The following is an 18,748-nucleotide window of genomic DNA, read 5'->3' as shown; positions in this document are numbered from 1 at the left end:
CCAGCCAATAGACTACCAGTCACCCAGGTGACTACCCAGTGACCTCAATTACCATGACTAACCTGTAGTAACCTGTCGTAACCTGTAGTAACCTGTACTAACCTGTAGTAAACTGTAGTAACCTGTACTAACCTGTAGTAAACTGTAGTAACCTTTACTAACCTGTAGTAAACTGTAGTAACCTGTAGTAAACTGTAGTAACCTGTAGTAACCTGTAGTAACCTGTAGTAAACTGTAGTAACCTGTAGTAACCTGTCGTAACCTGTACTAACCTGTAGCATCGATGACTCTGAACGAACTTTATTTGACTCTTTGCAAACTGGAAACCATTTATCCGGAGGCTGCATTCATTGTATCTGGGGATTTTAACAAGGCTAATCTGAAAACAAGACTCCCTAAATTGTATCAGCATATCGATTGCGCAACCAGGGCTGGTAAAACCTTGGATCACTGCTATTCTAACTTCCGTGACGCATATAAGGCCCTGCCCCGCCCCCCTTTCGGAAAAGCTGACCACGACTCCATTTTGCTGATCCCTGCCTACAGACAAAAACTAAAACAAGAGGCTCCCACGCTGAGGTCTGTCCAACGCTGGTCCGACCAAGCTGACTCCACACTCCAAGACTGCTTCCATAACGTGGACTGGGACATGTTTCGTATTGCGTCAGACAACAACATTGACGAATACGCTGATTTGGTGAGCGAGTTCATTAGAAAGTGCGTTGAAGATGTCGTTCCCATAGCAACGATTAAAACATTCCCAAACCAGAAACCGTGGATTGATGGCAGCATTCGCGTGAAACTGAAAGCCCGAACCACTGCTTTTAATCAGGGCAAGGTGACCGGAAACATGACCGAATACAAACAGTGTAACTATTCCCTCCGCAAGGCAGTCAAACAAGCTAAGCATCAGTATAGAAACAAAGTAGAATCTCAATTCAACGGCTCAGACACAAGAGGTATGTGGCAGGGTCTACAGTCAATCACGGATTACAAGAAGAAAACCAGCCCCGTCACGGACCAGGATGTCTTGCTCCCAGGCAGACTAAATCACTTTTTTGCCCGCTTTGAGGACAATACAGTGCCACTGACACGGCCGCAACTAAAACACTCTCCTTCACTGCAGGAAAACATTTAAACGTGTCAACCCTCGCAAGGCTGCAGGCCCAGACGGCATCCCCACCCACGCCCTCAGAGCCTGTACTAATCTGTAGTAACCTGTAGTAAAATGTAGTAACCTGTAGTAACCTGTAGTAACCTGTACTAATCTGTAGTAACCTGTACTAACCTGTATCAATAAGGTGACTCTGAGAATATTGAAACATTGTATCAATAAGGTGACTCTGAGAATACTGAAACATTGTATCGATAAGGTGACTCTGAGAATACTGAAACATTGTATCAACAAGGTGACTCTGAGAATACTGAAACATTGTATCAACAAGGTGGCTCTGAGAATACTGAAACATTGTATCAACAAGGTGGCTCAGAAAATTTTGATATTGCAACATAGTAGCCATTGAGAGGGCTCGTATAAATGTTTCCCCCGAGAAATGTCTCAGATATTATTGTGATTCCTACGCAACATCTAGAGCTCCACACTATAGCTAAATAACTATAAATATATATAAATAACTTAGCAATATTTAATGATGTTTTGCCAGCAAGACTGATCTGTTACAATATCTCATTTTAATTCAGGATGAGCAACACACAAGGACCATATCACCTCCACCCTACCTGACACCCTAGACCCACTCCAATTTGCTTACCGCCCAAATAGGTCCACAGACGATGCAATCTCAACCACACTGCACACTGCCCTAACCCACCTGGACAAGAGGAATACCTATGTGAGAATGCTGTTCATCGACTACAGCTCGGCATTCAACACCATAGTACCCTCCAAGCTCGTCATCAAGCTCGAGACCCTGGGTCTCAACCCCGCCCCTGTGCAACTGGGTACTGGACTTCCTGACGGGCCGCCCCCAGGTGGTGAGGGTAGGCAACAACATCTCCTCCCCGCTGATCCTCAACACGGGGGCCCCACAAGGGTGCGTTCTGAGCCCTCTCCTGTACTCCCTGTTCACCCACGACTGCGTGGCCACGCACGCCTCCAACTCAATCATCAAGTTTGCGGACGACACAACAGTGGTAGGCTTGATTACCAACAACGACGAGACGGCCTACAGGGAGGAGGTGAGGGCCCTCGGAGTGTGGTGTCAGGAAAATAACTCACACTCAACGTCAACAAAACTAAGGAGATGATTGTGGACTTCAGGAAACAGCAGAGGGAACACCCCTATCCACATCGATGGAACAGTAGTGGAGAGGGTAGCTAGTTTTAAGTTCCTCGTATGGGTGGTATACACATCACAGACAAACTGAATTGGTCCACTCACACTGACAGCGTCGTGAAGAAGGCGCAGCAGCGCCTATTCAACCTCAGGAGGCTGAAGAAATTTGGCTTGTCACCAAAAGCACACAAACTTCTACAGATGCACAATAGAGAGCATCCTGGCGGGCTGTATCACCGCCTGGTACGGCAACTGCTCCGCCCTCAACCGTAAGGCTCTCCAGAGGGTAGTGAGGACTGCACAACGCATCACCGGGGGCAAACTACCTGCCCTCCAGGACACCTACACCACCCGTTGTTACAGGAAGGCCATAAAGATCATCAAGGACATCAACCACCCGAACCACTGCCTGTTCACCCTGCTATCATCCAGAAGGCGAGGTCAGTACAGGTGCATCAAAGCTGGGACCGAGAGACTGAAAAACAGCTTCTATCTCAAGGCCATCAGACTGTTAAACAGCCACCACTAACATTGAGTGGCTGCTGCCAACACACTGTCATTGACACTGACCCAACTCCAGCCATTTTAATAATGGGAAATGATGTAAATATATCACTAGCCACTTTAAACAATGCTACCTTATATAATGTTACTTACCCTACATTATTCATCTCATATGCATATGTATATACTGTACTCTACATCATCGACTGCATCCCTATGTAATACATATATCACTAGCCACTTTAACTATGCCACTTTGTTTACTTTGTCTACATACTCATCTCATGTATGTATATACTGTACTCGATACCATCTACTGTATGCTGCTCTGTACCATCACTCATTCATATATCCTTATGTACATATTCCTTATCCCCTTACACTGTGTATAAGACAGTAGTTTTGGAATTGTTAGTTAGATTACTTGTTGGTTATCACTGCATTGTCGGAACTAGAAGCACAAGCATTTCGCTACACTCGCATTAACATCTGCTAACCATGTGTATGTGACAAATAAAATTTGATTTGATTTGATTTGATAGTGAGAGAGATGGAAATGCATTATACCAGAGGCAGGCTACAGGTAGGGATTAGGGATGAGTGAGAGGTGGAAATGCATTATACCAGAGGCAGGCTACAGGTAGGGATTAGGGATGAGTGAGAGGTGGAAATGCATTATACCAGAGGCAGGCTACAGGTAGGGATTAGGGATGAGTGAGAGGTGGAAATGCATTATACCAGAGGCAGGCTACAGGTAGGGATTAGGGATGAGTGAGAGGTGGAAATGCAGTATACCAGAGGCAGGCTACAGGTGGGGATTAGGGATGAGTGAGAGGTGGAAATGAATTATACCAGAGGCAGGCTACAGGTAGGGATTAGGGATGAGTGAGAGGCGGAAATGCATTATACCAGAGGCAGGCTACAGGTAGGGATTAGGGATGAGTGAGAGGCGGAAATGCATTATACCAGAGGCAGGCTACAGGTAGGGATTAGGGATGAGTGAGAGGCGGAAATGCATTATACCAGAGGCAGGCTACAGGTAGGGATTAGGGATGAGTGAGAGGTGGAAATGCATTATACCAGAGGCAGGCTACAGGTAGGGATTAGGGATGAGTGAGAGGTGGAAATGCATTATACCAGAGGCAGGCTACAGGTAGGGATTAGGGATGAGTGAGAGGCGGACATGCATTATACCAGAGGCAGGCTACAGGTAGGGATTAGGATGAGTGAGAGGTGTAAATGCATTATACCAGAGTCAGGCTACAGGTAGGGATTAGGGATGAGTGAGGTGGAATTGCATTATACCAGAGACAGGCTACAGGTGGGGATTAGGGATGAGTGAGAGGTGGACATGCAGTATACCAGAGGCAGGCTACAGGTAGGGATTAGGGATGAGTGAGAGGCGGAAATGCATTATACCAGAGGCAGGCTACAGGTAGGGATTAGGGATGAGTGAGAGGTGGAAATGCATTATACCAGAGGCAGGCTACAGGTAGGGATTAGGGATGAGTGAGAGGCGGAAATGCATTATACCAGAGGCAGGCTACAGGTAGGGATTAGGGATGCATGGAGAGGATGATGAGTATGAAGGACACTGGGCACAGACCTCATTTCAAAGTCTGGTTTTGATTTTCATTTGGTTAAATTGTCAACTAACGTGAAATAAAAAAATAAAACAATTCACCATGTTATTGGATTTAGGTTAATGATTTGTTTTCAAATCAATCAGTTTTCCATGTCGAACGTCAACATCACAATATTTAATATGTTGTTTCCACATCATGAAATACACCGTCAGCCGTTGCATTTTCTCTGGGATTGGAATGATTAAGGTTTTGGTCTACATAATTTTAGCCTTCTTAAAATGTTTGGTCTTGAGCTTGGGTATGGCGACTGGAGGAGAGAAGGAGAGGATACCAACCTGATGTTCCTCCTATGTCCATGGCTTTGAGAGGGTTATAGGGGAGGGAGGGAAGGAGGGAAGGAGGGAAGGAGTGAAGGAGAGGAGACTAACCTGATGTTCCTCCTATGTCCATGGCTTTGAGAGGGTTATAGGGGAGGGAGGGAAGGAGGGAAGGAGAGGAGGAGGGAAGGAGAGGAGACTAACCTGATGTTCCTCCTATGTCCATGGCTTTGAGAGGGTTATAGGGGAGGGAGGGAAGGAGGGAAGGAGGGAAGGAGGGACGGAGGGAAGGAGAGGAGACTAACCGGATGTTCCTCCTATGTCCATGGCTTTGAGAGGGTTATAGGGGAGGGAGGGAAGGAGGGAAGGAGAGAAGGAGAGGAGACTAACCTGATGTTCCTCCTATGTCCATGGCTTTGAGAGGGTTATAGGGGAGGGAGGGAAGGAGGGAAGGAGAGGAGGAGGGAAGGAGAGGAGACTAACCTGATGTTCCTCCTATGTCCATGGCTTTGAGAGGGTTATAGGGGAGGGAGGGAAGGAGGGAAGGAGGGAAGGAGGGAAGGAGGGAAGGAGAGGAGACTAACCGGATGTTCCTCCTATGTCCATGGCTTTGAGAGGGTTATAGGGGAGGGAGGGAAGGAGGGAAGGAGAGAAGGAGAGGATACCAACCTGATGTTCCTCCTATGTCCATGGCTTTGAGAGGGTTATAGGGGAGGGAGGGAAGGAGGGAAGGAGAGGAGGAGGGAAGGAGAGGAGACTAACCTGATGTTCCTCCTATGTCCATGGCTTTGAGAGGGTTATAGGGGAGGGAGGGAAGGAGGGAAGGAGGGAAGGAGGGACGGAGGGAAGGAGAGGAGACTAACCTGATGTTCCTCCTATGTCCATGGCTTTGAGAGGGTTATAGGGGAGAAGGAGGGAAGGAGGGAGGAGGGAAGGAGGAGACTAACCGGATGTTCCTCCTATGTCCATGGCTTTGAGAGGGTTATAGGGGAGGGAGGGAAGGAGGGAAGGAGGGAAGGAGAGGAGACTAACCTGATGTTCCTCCTATGTCCATGGCTTTGAGAGGGTTATAGGGGAGGGAGGGAAGGAGGGAAGGAGGGAAGGAGGGAAGGAGAGGAGACTAACCTGATGTTCCTCCTATGTCCATGGCTTTGAGAGGGTTATAGGGGAGGGAGGGAAGGAGGGAAGGAGGGAAGGAGGGACGGAGGGAAGGAGAGGAGACTAACCGGATGTTCCTCCTATGTCCATGGCTTTGAGAGGGTTATAGGGGAGGGAGGGAAGGAGGGAAGGAGGGAAGGAGAGGAGACTAACCTGATGTTCCTCCTATGTCCATGGCTTTGAGAGGGTTATAGGGGAGGGAGGGAAGGAGGGAAGGAGGGAAGGAGAGGAGACTAACCTGATGTTCCTCCTATGTCCATGGCTTTGAGAGGGTTATAGGGGAGGGAGGGAAGGAGGGAAGGAGGGAAGGAGAGGAGACTAACCTGATGTTCCTCCTATGTCCATGGCTTTGAGAGGGTTATAGGGGAGGGAGGGAAGGAGGGAAGGGGGGAAGGAGGGAAGGAGGGAAGGAGAGGAGACTAACCTGATGTTCCTCCTATGTCCATGGCTTTGAGAGGGTTATAGGGGAGGGAGGGAAGGAGGGAAGGAGAGGAGGAGGGAAGGAGAGGAGACTAACCGGATGTTCCTCCTATGTCCATGGCTTTGAGAGGGTTATAGGGGAGGGAGGGAAGGAGGGAAGGAGGGAAGGAGAGGAGACTAACCGGATGTTCCTCCTATGTCCATGGCTTTGAGAGGGTTATAGGGGAGGGAGGGAAGGAGGGAAGGAGGGAAGGAGAGGAGACTAACCGGATGTTCCTCCTATGTCCATGGCTTTGAGAGGGTTATAGGGGAGGGAGGGAAGGAGGGAAGGAGGGAAGGAGGGACGGAGGGAAGGAGAGGAGACTAACCGGATGTTCCTCCTATGTCCATGGCTTTGAGAGGGTTATAGGGGAGGGAGGGAAGGAGGGATGGAGGGAAGGAGAGGAGACTAACCTGATGTTCCTCCTATGTCCATGGCTTTGAGAGGGTTATAGGGGAGGGAGGGAAGGAGGGAAGGAGGGAAGGAGGGACGGAGGGAAGGAGAGGAGACTAACCGGATGTTCCTCCTATGTCCATGGCTTTGAGAGGGTTATAGGGGAGGGAGGGAAGGAGGGAAGGAGAGAAGGAGAGGAGACTAACCTGATGTTCCTCCTATGTCCATGGCTTTGAGAGGGTTATAGGGGAGGGAGGGAAGGAGGGAAGGAGGGAAGGAGGGACGGAGGGAAGGAGAGGAGACTAACCGGATGTTCCTCCTATGTCCATGGCTTTGAGAGGGTTATAGGGGAGGGAGGGAAGGAGGGAAGGAGAGAAGGAGAGGAGACTAACCTGATGTTCCTCCTATGTCCATGGCTTTGAGAGGGTTATAGGGGAGGGAGGGAAGGAGGGAAGGAGGGAAGGAGGGACGGAGGGAAGGAGAGGAGACTAACCGGATGTTCCTCCTATGTCCATGGCTTTGAGAGGGTTATAGGGGAGGGAGGGAAGGAGGGAAGGAGGGAAGGAGGGACGGAGGGAAGGAGAGGAGACTAACCGGATGTTCCTCCTATGTCCATGGCTTTGAGAGGGTTATAGGGGAGGGAGGGAAGGAGGGAAGGAGGGAAGGAGAGGAGACTAACCGGATGTTCCTCCTATGTCCATGGCTTTGAGAGGGTTATAGGGGAGGGAGGGAAGGAGGGACGGAGGGACGGAGGGACGGAGGGAAGGAGAGGAGACTAACCGGATGTTCCTCCTATGTCCATGGCTTTGAGAGGGTTATAGGGGAGGGAGGGAAGGAGGGAAGGAGGGAAGGAGGGACGGAGGGAAGGAGAGGAGACTAACCGGATGTTCCTCCTATGTCCATGGCTTTGAGAGGGTTATAGGGGAGGGAGGGAAGGAGGGATGGAGGGAAGGAGAGGAGACTAACCTGATGTTCCTCCTATGTCCATGGCTTTGAGAGGGTTATAGGGGAGGGAGGGAAGGAGGGAAGGAGGGAAGGAGGGACGGAGGGAAGGAGAGAAGGAGGGAAGGAGAGACTAACCTGATGTTCCTCCTATGTCCATGGCTTTGAGAGGGTTATAGGGGAGGGAGGGAAGGAGGGAAGGAGGGAAGGAGGGACGGAGGGAAGGAGAGGAGGAGGGAAGGAGAGGAGACTAACCTGATGTTCCTCCTATGTCCATGGCTTTGAGAGGGTTATAGGGGAGGGAGGGAAGGAGGGAAGGAGGGAAGGAGGGAAGGAGAGGAGACTAACCGGATGTTCTTCCTATGTCCATGGCTTTGAGAGGGTTATAGGGGAGGGAGGGAAGGAGGGAAGGAGGGAAGGAGGGAAGGAGAGGAGACTAACCGGATGTTCTTCCTATGTCCATGGCTTTGAGAGGGTTATAGGGGAGGGAGGGAAGGAGGGAAGGAGGGAAGGAGGGAAGGAGAGGAGACTAACCGGATGTTCCTCCTATGTCCATGGCTTTGAGAGGGTTATAGGGGAGGGAGGGAAGGAGGGAAGGAGGGAAGGAGGGAAGGAGAGGAGACTAACCGGATGTTCCTCCTATGTCCATGGCTTTGAGAGGGTTATAGGGGAGGGAGGGAAGGAGGGAAGGGGGGAAGGAGGGAAGGAGAGGAGACTAACCGGATGTTCCTCCTATGTCCATGGCTTTGAGAGGGTTATAGGGGAGGGAGGGAAGGAGGGAAGGAGGGAAGGAGGGACGGAGGGAAGGAGAGGAGACTAACCTGATGTTCCTCCTATGTCCATGGCTTTGAGAGGGTTATAGGGGAGGGAGGGAAGGAGGGAAGGAGAGGAGACTAACCTGATGTTCCTGCTATGTCCATGGCTTTGAGAGGGTTATAGGGGAGGGAGGGAAGGAGGGAAGGAGGGACGGAGGGAAGGAGAGGAGACTAACCTGATGTTCCTCCTATGTCCATGGCTTTGAGAGGGTTATAGGGGAGGGAGGGAAGGAGGGAAGGAGAGGAGACTAACCTGATGTTCCTCCTATGTCCATGGCTTTGAGAGGGTTATAGGGGAAGGAGGGAAGGAGGGAAGGAGAGGAGACTAACCTGATGTTCCTCCTATGTCCATGGCTTTGAGAGGGTTATAGGGGAAGGAGGGAAGGAGGGACGGAGGGAAGGAGAGGAGACTAACCTGATGTTCCTCCTATGTCCATGGCTTTGAGAGGGTTATAGGGGAGGGAGGGAAGGAGGGAAGGAGGGAAGGAGGGACGGAGGGAAGGAGAGGAGACTAACCGGATGTTCCTCCTATGTCCATGGCTTTGAGAGGGTTATAGGGGAGGGAGGAAAGGAGAGGAGACTAACCTGATGTTCCTCCTATGTCCATGGCTTTGAGAGGGTTATAGGGGAGGGAGGGAAGGAGGGAAGGAGGGAAGGAGGGACGGAGGGAAGGAGAGGAGACTAACCGGATGTTCCTCCTATGTCCATGGCTTTGAGAGGGTTATAGGGGAGGGAGGGAAGGAGGGAAGGAGAGGAGACTAACCTGATGTTCCTCCTATGTCCATGGCTTTGAGAGGGTTATAGGGGAGGGAGGGAAGGAGGGAAGGAGAGGAGACTAACCTGATGTTCCTCCTATGTCCATGGCTTTGAGAGGGTTATAGGGGAGGGAGGGAAGGAGGGAAGGAGAGGAGACTAACCTGATGTTCCTCCTATGTCCATGGCTTTGAGAGGGTTATAGGGGAGGGAGGGAAGGAGGGAAGGGGGAAGGAGGGAAGGAGAGGAGACTAACCTGATGTTCCTCCTATGTCCATGGCTTTGAGAGGGTTATAGGGGAGGGAGGGAAGGAGGGAAGGGGGGAAGGAGGGAAGGAGAGGAGACTAACCTGATGTTCCTCCTATGTCCATGGCTTTGAGAGGGTTATAGGGGAGGGAGGGAAGGAGGGAAGGAGAGAAGGAGAGGATACCAACCTGATGTTCCTCCTATGTCCATGGCTTTGAGAGGGTTATAGGGGAGGGAGGGAAGGAGGGAAGGAGGGAAGGAGGGAAGGAGAGGAGACTAACCTGATGTTCCTCCTATGTCCATGGCTTTGAGAGGGTTATAGGGGAGGGAGGGAAGGAGGGATGGAGGGAAGGAGGGAAGGAGGGAAGGAGGGATGGAGGGAAGGAGGGAAGGAGAGAAGGAGGGAAGGAGGGAAGGAGAGGAGACTAACCTGATGTTCCTCCTATGTCCATGGCTTTGAGAGGGTTATAGGGGAGGGAGGGAAGGAGGGAAGGGGGAAGGAGGGAAGGAGAGGAGACTAACCTGATGTTCCTCCTATGTCCATGGCTTTGAGAGGGTTATAGGGGAGGGAGGGAAGGAGGGAAGGGGGGAGGGAGGGAAGGAGAGGAGACTAACCGGATGTTCCTCCTATGTCCATGGCTTTGAGAGGGTTATAGGGGAGGGAGGGAAGGAGGGACGGAGAGGAGACTAACCTGATGTTCCTCCTATGTCCATGGCTTTGAGAGGGTTATAGGGGAGGGAGGGAAGGAGGGATGGAGGGAAGGAGGGAAGGAGGGAAGGAGGGATGGAGGGAAGGAGGGAAGGAGAGAAGGAGGGAAGGAGGGAAGGAGAGGAGACTAACCTGATGTTCCTCCTATGTCCATGGCTTTGAGAGGGTTATAGGGGAGGGAGGGAAGGAGGGATGGAGGGAAGGAGGGAAGGAGGGAAGGAGGGATGGAGGGAAGGAGGGAAGGAGAGAAGGAGGGAAGGAGGGAAGGAGAGGAGACTAACCTGATGTTCCTCCTATGTCCATGGCTTTGAGAGGGTTATAGGGGAGGGAGGAAGGAGGGAAGGGGGAAGGAGGGAAGGAGAGGAGACTAACCGGATGTTCCTCCTATGTCCATGGCTTTGAGAGGGTTATAGGGGAGGGAGGGAAGGAGGGAAGGAGAGGAGGAGGGAAGGAGAGGAGACTAACCGGATGTTCCTCCTATGTCCATGGCTTTGAGAGGGTTATAGGGGAGGGAGGGAAGGAGGGAAGGAGAGGAGGAGGGAAGGAGAGGAGACTAACCGGATGTTCCTCCTATGTCCATGGCTTTGAGAGGGTTATAGGGGAGGGAGGGAAGGAGGGAAGGAGAGGAGACTAACCGGATGTTCCTCCTATGTCCATGGCTTTGAGAGGGTTATAGGGGAGGGAGGGAAGGAGGGAAGGAGAGGAGGAGGGAAGGAGAGGAGACTAACCGGATGTTCCTCCTATGTCCATGGCTTTGAGAGGGTTATAGGGGAGGGAGGGAAGGAGGGAAGGAGAGGAGGAGGGAAGGAGAGGAGACTAACCGGATGTTCCTCCTATGTCCATGGCTTTGAGAGGGTTATAGGGGAGGGAGGGAAGGAGGGAAGGGGGGAAGGAGGGAAGGAGAGGAGACTAACCTGATGTTCCTCCTATGTCCATGGCTTTGAGAGGGTTATAGGGGAGGGAGGGAAGGAGGGAAGGGGGAAGGAGGGAAGGAGAGGAGACTAACCTGATGTTCCTCCTATGTCCATGGCTTTGAGAGGGTTATAGGGGAGGGAGGGAAGGAGGGAAGGAGAGAAGGAGAGGATACCAACCTGATGTTCCTCCTATGTCCATGGCTTTGAGAGGGTTATAGGGGAGGGAGGGAAGGAGGGAAGGAGGGAAGGAGGGAAGGAGAGGAGACTAACCTGATGTTCCTCCTATGTCCATGGCTTTGAGAGGGTTATAGGGGAGGGAGGGAAGGAGGGATGGAGGGAAGGAGGGAAGGAGGGAAGGAGGGATGGAGGGAAGGAGGGAAGGAGAGAAGGAGGGAAGGAGGGAAGGAGAGGAGACTAACCTGATGTTCCTCCTATGTCCATGGCTTTGAGAGGGTTATAGGGGAGGGAGGGAAGGAGGGAAGGGGGGAAGGAGGGAAGGAGAGGAGACTAACCTGATGTTCCTCCTATGTCCATGGCTTTGAGAGGGTTATAGGGGAGGGAGGGAAGGAGGGAAGGGGGGAGGGAGGGAAGGAGAGGAGACTAACCGGATGTTCCTCCTATGTCCATGGCTTTGAGAGGGTTATAGGGGAGGGAGGGAAGGAGGGACGGAGAGGAGACTAACCTGATGTTCCTCCTATGTCCATGGCTTTGAGAGGGTTATAGGGGAGGGAGGGAAGGAGGGATGGAGGAAGGAGGGAAGGAGGGAAGGAGGGATGGAGGGAAGGAGGGAAGGAGAGAAGGAGGGAAGGAGGGAAGGAGAGGAGACTAACCTGATGTTCCTCCTATGTCCATGGCTTTGAGAGGGTTATAGGGGAGGGAGGGAAGGAGGGATGGAGGGAAGGAGGGAAGGAGGGAAGGAGGGATGGAGGGAAGGAGGGAAGGAGAGAAGGAGGGAAGGAGGGAAGGAGAGGAGACTAACCTGATGTTCCTCCTATGTCCATGGCTTTGAGAGGGTTATAGGGGAGGGAGGGAAGGAGGGAAGGGGGGAAGGAGGGAAGGAGAGGAGACTAACCGGATGTTCCTCCTATGTCCATGGCTTTGAGAGGGTTATAGGGGAGGGAGGGAAGGAGGGAAGGAGAGGAGGAGGGAAGGAGAGGAGACTAACCGGATGTTCCTCCTATGTCCATGGCTTTGAGAGGGTTATAGGGGAGGGAGGGAAGGAGGGAAGGAGAGGAGGAGGGAAGGAGAGGAGACTAACCGGATGTTCCTCCTATGTCCATGGCTTTGAGAGGGTTATAGGGGAGGGAGGGAAGGAGGGAAGGAGAGGAGACTAACCTGATGTTCCTCCTATGTCCATGGCTTTGAGAGGGTTATAGGGGAGGGAGGAAAGGAGAGGAGACTAACCTGATGTTCCTCCTATGTCCATGGCTTTGAGAGGGTTATAGGGGAGGGAGGAAAGGAGAGGAGACTAACCTGATGTTCCTCCTATGTCCATGGCTTTGAGAGGGTTATAGGGGAGGGAGGGAAGGAGGGAAGGGGGAAGGAGGGAAGGAGGGAAGGAGAGGAGACTAACCGGATGTTCCTCCTATGTCCATGGCTTTGAGAGGGTTATAGGGGAGGGAGGGAAGGAGGGAAGGAGGGAAGGAGGGAAGGAGAGGAGACTAACCTGATGTTCCTCCTATGTCCATGGCTTTGAGAGGGTTATAGGGGAGGGAGGGAAGGAGGGAAGGAGAGGAGACTAACCTGATGTTCCTCCTATGTCCATGGCTTTGAGAGGGTTATAGGGGAGGGAGGGAAGGAGGGAAGGGGGGAAGGAGGAAAGGAGAGGAGACTAACCTGATGTTCCTCCTATGTCCATGGCTTTGAGATTGCGTGCTTTGATGATGTTCACAGTGATGGTGTTGGCTGTTGGGTTATAGCACAGAGACACCAGCAGGTCCCCTCGCCTCCCCTGGGGAACACACACACACACACACACACACACACACAGTGATGGTGTTGGCTGTTGGGTTATAGCACAGAGACACCAGCAGGTCCCCTCGCCTCCCCTGGGGAACACACACACACACACACACACAGTGATGGTGTTGGCTGTTGGGTTATAGCACAGAGACACCAGCAGGTCCCCTCGCCTCCCTGGGGAACACACACACACACACACACAATGATGGTGTTGGCTGTTGGGTTATAGCACAGAGACACCAGCAGGTCCCCTCGCCTCCCTGGGGAACACACACACACACAGTGATGGTGTTGGCTGTTGGGTTATAGCACAGAGACACCAGCAGGTCCCCTCGCCTCCCTGGGAACACACACACACACACACACACACACACAGTGATGGTGTTGGCTGTTGGGTTATAGCACAGAGACACCAGCAGGTCCCCTCGCCTCCCCTGGGGAACACACACACACACACACACACACACACAGTGATGGTGTTGGCTGTTGGGTTATAGCACAGAGACACCAGCAGGTCCCCTCGCCTCCCCTGGGGAACACACACACACACACAGTGATGGTGTTGGCTGTTGGGTTATAGCACAGAGACACCAGCAGGTCCCCTCGCCTCCCCTGGGGAAACACACACACACAGTGATGGTGTTGGCAGCACACACCAGCAGGTCCCCTCGCCTCCCACACACACACACACACAGTGATGGTGTTGGCTGTTGGGTTATAGCACAGAGACACCAGCAGGTCCCCTCGCCTCCCCTGGGGAACACACACACACACACAGTGATGGTGTTGGCTGTTGGGTTATAGCACAGAGACACCAGCAGGTCCCCTCGCCTCCCCTGGGGAACACACACACACACACAGTGATGGTGTTGGCTGTTGGGTTATAGCACAGAGACACCAGCAGGTCCCCTCGCCTCCCCTGGGGAACACACACACACACAGTGATGGTGTTGGCTGTTGGGTTATAGCACAGAGACACCAGCAGGTCCCCCGCCTCCCTGGGGAACACACACACACACACAGTGATGGTGTTGGCTGTTGGGTTATAGCACAGAGACACCAGCAGGTCCCCTCCCTGGGGCCTCCCTGGGGACACACACACACACACAGTGATGGTGTTGGCTGTTGGGTTATAGCACAGAGACACCAGCAGGACAGACCCAGACAGACAGACAGACAGACCCAGACAGGGGAACACACACACACACACACACACACACACACACACACACACACACACACACACAGTCACAGTCACACACACACACACACACACACACACACACACACACACACACACACACACACACACACACACACACACACACACACACACACAGTTAGTCACTATATGCAGACAAAGCAAAACCAAGAGGTCTCCCCATTTGGCTTTCACTTTTTCTTGTGTATTACATGATTTTCTTTCTTCATAACGCAATTGTATACATTAACAAAGGTTAAATTCAGGGTTAAGGGTTAAGATTAGGGCTCGGGTAAGGGGTTAAGGTTAGGGTTAGCTAACATGCTGGCTATGTAGTTAAAGGGTTAGGGTTAGCGTTAGCTAACATGGGTTAGGGTTAGCATCAGCAAACATGGGTTAGGGTTAGGGTTAGCATTAGCTAACATGGGTTAGGGTTAGCATCAGCTAACATGGGTTAGGGTTAGGGTTAGCGTTAGCTAACATGGGTTAGGGTTAGCATCAGCTAACATGGGTTAGGGTTAGCATCAGCTAACATGGGTTAGCGTTAGCTAACATGGGTTAGGGTTAGCATCAGCTAACATGGGTTAGGATTAGCATCAGCTAACATGGGTTAGCCCCAACCATCCCATCCACCCCATCCTCCCCAACAACCCCATCCTCCCCAACCACCCCATCCACCCCATCCTCCCAACCACCCCATTCCCTCCCCTCCCCTCCCCTCCTCCTCCTCCTTCTATACCCCCTCCTCTTTCTATCCTCCCCTCCCCTCCTCCTCCTCCTTCTATCCTCCCCTCCCCTCCTCCTCCTCCTTCTATCCTCCCCTCCCCTCCCCTCTCCTCCCCCTCCTCCTCCCCTCCCCTCCTCCTCCTATCCTCCCCTCCCCTCCTCCTTATATCCTCTCCTCTCCTCCCCTCCCCTCCCCTCCTCCTCCCCTCCTCCCCTTCCCTCCTCCTCCTATCCTCCCCTCCCCTCCTCCCTCCTCCCCTCCCCCTCCCCTCCCCTCCCCTCCCCTCCCCTCCCCTCCCCTCCCCTCCCCTCCCCCCTCCCCCTCCTATCCTCCCCTCCCCTCCTCCTTCTATCCTCCCCTCCTCCTCCTCCTCCTCCTCCTCCTCCCCTCCTCCCCTCCTCCTCCTCCTCCTTACAGCTCCATCCTCCTCCCCTCCCCTCCCCTCCTCCTCCTCCTCCTATCCTCCCCTTCCCTCCTCCTCCCCTACTCCCCTCCCCCTCCTCCTCCTCCTTCTTACAGCTCCATCCTCCTCCCCTCCCCTCCCCTCCTCCTCCTTCTATCCTCCCCTCCCCTCTCCTCTCCTCCCCTCCTCCTCTTCCTCCTTACAGCTCCATCCATGCAGGGTTTGAGCTCCTTCCAGAAGGTCTGCATGTGTCCGAGGTCACTGAGCTTGTTGAGAGGGATGGAAACCTCCCCGATGGGGTCGTTACGACTGAACCGGTCAAAGTCCAACACCTGCAGGTACAGAGTCCTCTCCCTCACTTTCTCGTACGGGAAACCTGGAGGGAGGGAAGGGGGAGAGGGGAGGGAGAGAGGGAGAGAAGGAGAGAGGGAGAGAGGGAGAGGGAGAGAGGGGAGGGGGAGAAAGGGAGAGAGGGGAGGGGGAGAGGGGAGGGAGAGGGGGGGGGGGGGAGAAAGGGAGAGAAGGAGAGAGGGGAGGGAGAAAAAGGGAGAGAAGGAGAGGGAGAGGGAGAGAGGGGAGGGAGAGAAAGGGAGAGAGGGGAGGGGGAGAGGGAGGGAGAGAGGGGAGGGAGGGAAGGGGGAGAAAGGGAGAGAAGGAGAGAGGGGAGGGAGAAAAAGGGAGAGAAGGAGAGGGAGAGGGAGAGAGGGGAGGGAGAGAAAGGGAGAGAGGGGGGGGAGAGGGGAGGGAGAGAGGGGAGGGAGGGAAGGGGGAGAAGGAGGAAGGAGAAGGGGAGGGAGAAAAAGGGAGAGAAGGAGAGGGAGAGGGGGGGAGGGAGAGAAAGGGAGAGAGGGAGAGGGAGAGAGGGGAGGGAGAGAAAGGGAGAGAGGGGGGGGAGAAAAAGGGAGAGAAGGAGAGAGGGGAGGGAGAAAAAGGGAGAGAAGGAGAGAGGGGAGGGAGAAAAAGGGAGAGAAGGAGAGAGGGAGAGGGAGAGAGGGGAGGGAGAGAGAGCGAAACAGACACAGAGAAAAGGTTAAAAAGAATCAGACCTTTTTTCAATTTTCGCCTGAAATTACATTCCCAACTCTAACTGCATGTAGCTCAGGACCTGAAGCAAGGATATGCATATTCTTGATACCATTTGAAAGGAAACACTTTGAAGTTTGTGGAAATGTGAAATTAATGTAGGAGAATATAACACATTATATCTAGTGAAAGATAATAGAAATAAATCATTTCATCTTTGAAATGCAAGAGAAAGGCCACAGTGTATTATTGCAGTTTAGGCACACTTTAGATTTTGGCCACTAGATGGCAGCGGTGTATGTGCAAAGTTGTTTACTGATCCAATGAACCATTGCATTACTGTTCAAAATGTTGTATCAAGTCTGCCCGAATGTGCCTAATTGGTTTATTTATGCATTTTCAGGTACATAACTGTGCACTCGCCTCCAACAATATTATGTAATTATTTCACTGTAACAGCTACTATAAATTGGATCAGACTAACCCTAACCCTAATCACATTAGCGCAATTTAGCTCAACAGTCCCACGGGGGACACACCCTATAGCCCTAACCCTATACTGACACGATACCTAACCTTAACCTAACCCTCGTTCCAAAACCTTAACCTAAAAAATTAAAGAGGAAATATCCAGAAATTGCTCCACCATTTCCTGGTTGATAAAATCCTAATAGTCTAATTTCAGTTTATGTGACAAAACAAGGAAGTATATTGTAGACAATCATTGAACCATCCAAACCTCTGTGAAATATATAATAAAAGCTTGATCATAACCACAATTATTAAATATATAAAATATATAATATATATAATATATTAAATATATAATAATATATAAAAATATTTTTTGCTTTTTGAAACTGAAAGTAAAATATATAAAGATGGAACTTAAGAACGGGAAGCATAGCAATAGCACACATAGACCAGATCTACCACTTCTTAAACTGACTTTCAATGAGAATGACAGATATATAACTAATATTTCTATGTGAATTTGGTCGGGTCGCCCAAAAAAGTAACAAGATTTAAACTTTGTTCCTAAACCTAACCTTAATCCTAAACGTAACCTAACCTTAACCTTAATCTAACCTTCATTCCTAAACCTAACCCTTGTTCCTAAACCTAACATTAACCTCACCCTTGTTCCCAATCCTAACCTTAATCCTAACCTTAACCTAACAATCTTTCTTAAACCTAACCTTAACCTTAACCCTAACCCTTAACCTAACCCTCATTCCTAACCTTAACCCTCGTTCCTAACCTTAACCCTAACCCTTAACCTAACCCTCATTCCTAACCTTAACCCTAACCCTTAACCTAACCCTCATTCCTAACCTTAACCCTAACCCTTAACCTAACCCTCATTCCTAACCTTAACCTTAACCCTAGTTTCTAAACCTAACCATTATCCTAACCCTGGTGGCTAACCCGTAACTATAACCGCACTTTACCCTAACCCTCGTTCATTCCTAAACCTTAAAAACATACACTACCGTTCAAAAGTTTGGGGTCACTTAGAAATGCCCTTATTTTTTTAGAAAAGCTATTTTTGTCCATTAAAATAACATCAAATGTATCAGAAATACAGTGTAGACATTGTTAATGTTGTAAATGAAACAGCTGATTTTTAATGGAATATCTACATAGGCGTACAGAGGCCCATTATCAGCAACCATCACTCTTCTGTCCCAATGGCACGTTGTGTTAGCTAATCCAAGTTCATCATTTTAAAAAGCTAATTGATCATTAGAAAACCCTTTTGCAATTATGTTAGCACAGCTGAAAATGGTTGTCCTAATTAAAGAAGCAATAAAACTGGCCTTCTTTAGACTAGTTGAGTATCTGGAGCATCAGCATTTGTGGATTTGATTACAGGCTCAAAATTCCAGAAACAAATAACTTTCTTCTATCTAAAACTCGTCAGTCTATTCTTGTTCTGAGAAATGACAGCTATTCCATGTGAGAAATTGCCAAAAAACTGAAGATCTCATACAACGCTGTGTACTACCCCCTTCACAGAACAGTGCAAACTGTTGACTAACAGTGACTAAGTTCAGGGCACCTGTCGGAGCCTGGCTAGTGATGGCTCTTTAACGGTTTAATGGAGATCAAAGCTGTTTTTCAGTCTCTCGGTCCCAGCTTTGATGCACTTGTACCAACCTCACCTTTTGGATTATAACGGGGGGTGAACAGGCTTTGGCTCGGGTGGCTGAGGTCCTTGATGATCTTCTTGGCCTTCCTGTGACATCAGGTGCTGTAGGTGTCCTGGAGGGCTGACAGTGTGCCCCCGGTGATGTGTTGAGCAGACTGCAAAACCCTCTGGAGAGCCTTGCGGTTG

The 18,748-nt window shown here is 51.1% G+C and overlaps 1 protein-coding gene across 4 annotated transcripts in view; it reads right to left on the bottom strand.

The window, feature by feature from the left end:
• Window positions 1-18,748, bottom strand: part of LOC118379727 (synaptotagmin-7-like) — a 167,739-nt gene that overhangs the window by 3,814 nt on the left and 145,177 nt on the right. For all 4 annotated transcript variants that reach the window (XM_052466995.1, XM_052466996.1, XM_052466993.1 and 1 more), the window contains 2 exons: window positions 15,591-15,763; window positions 12,931-13,045 (listed from right to left, as the gene is read on the bottom strand). In XM_052466995.1, the coding sequence (XP_052322955.1) occupies window positions 12,931-13,045; window positions 15,591-15,763 (288 nt within the window). The remainder of the gene's footprint in view (window positions 1-12,930; window positions 13,046-15,590; window positions 15,764-18,748) is intronic.

This window comes from Oncorhynchus keta, chromosome 17 (assembly GCF_023373465.1).
Source record: "Oncorhynchus keta strain PuntledgeMale-10-30-2019 chromosome 17, Oket_V2, whole genome shotgun sequence".
NCBI lineage: Eukaryota > Metazoa > Chordata > Actinopteri > Salmoniformes > Salmonidae > Oncorhynchus > Oncorhynchus keta.
This window is presented reverse-complemented; position numbering and strand designations above follow the sequence as displayed.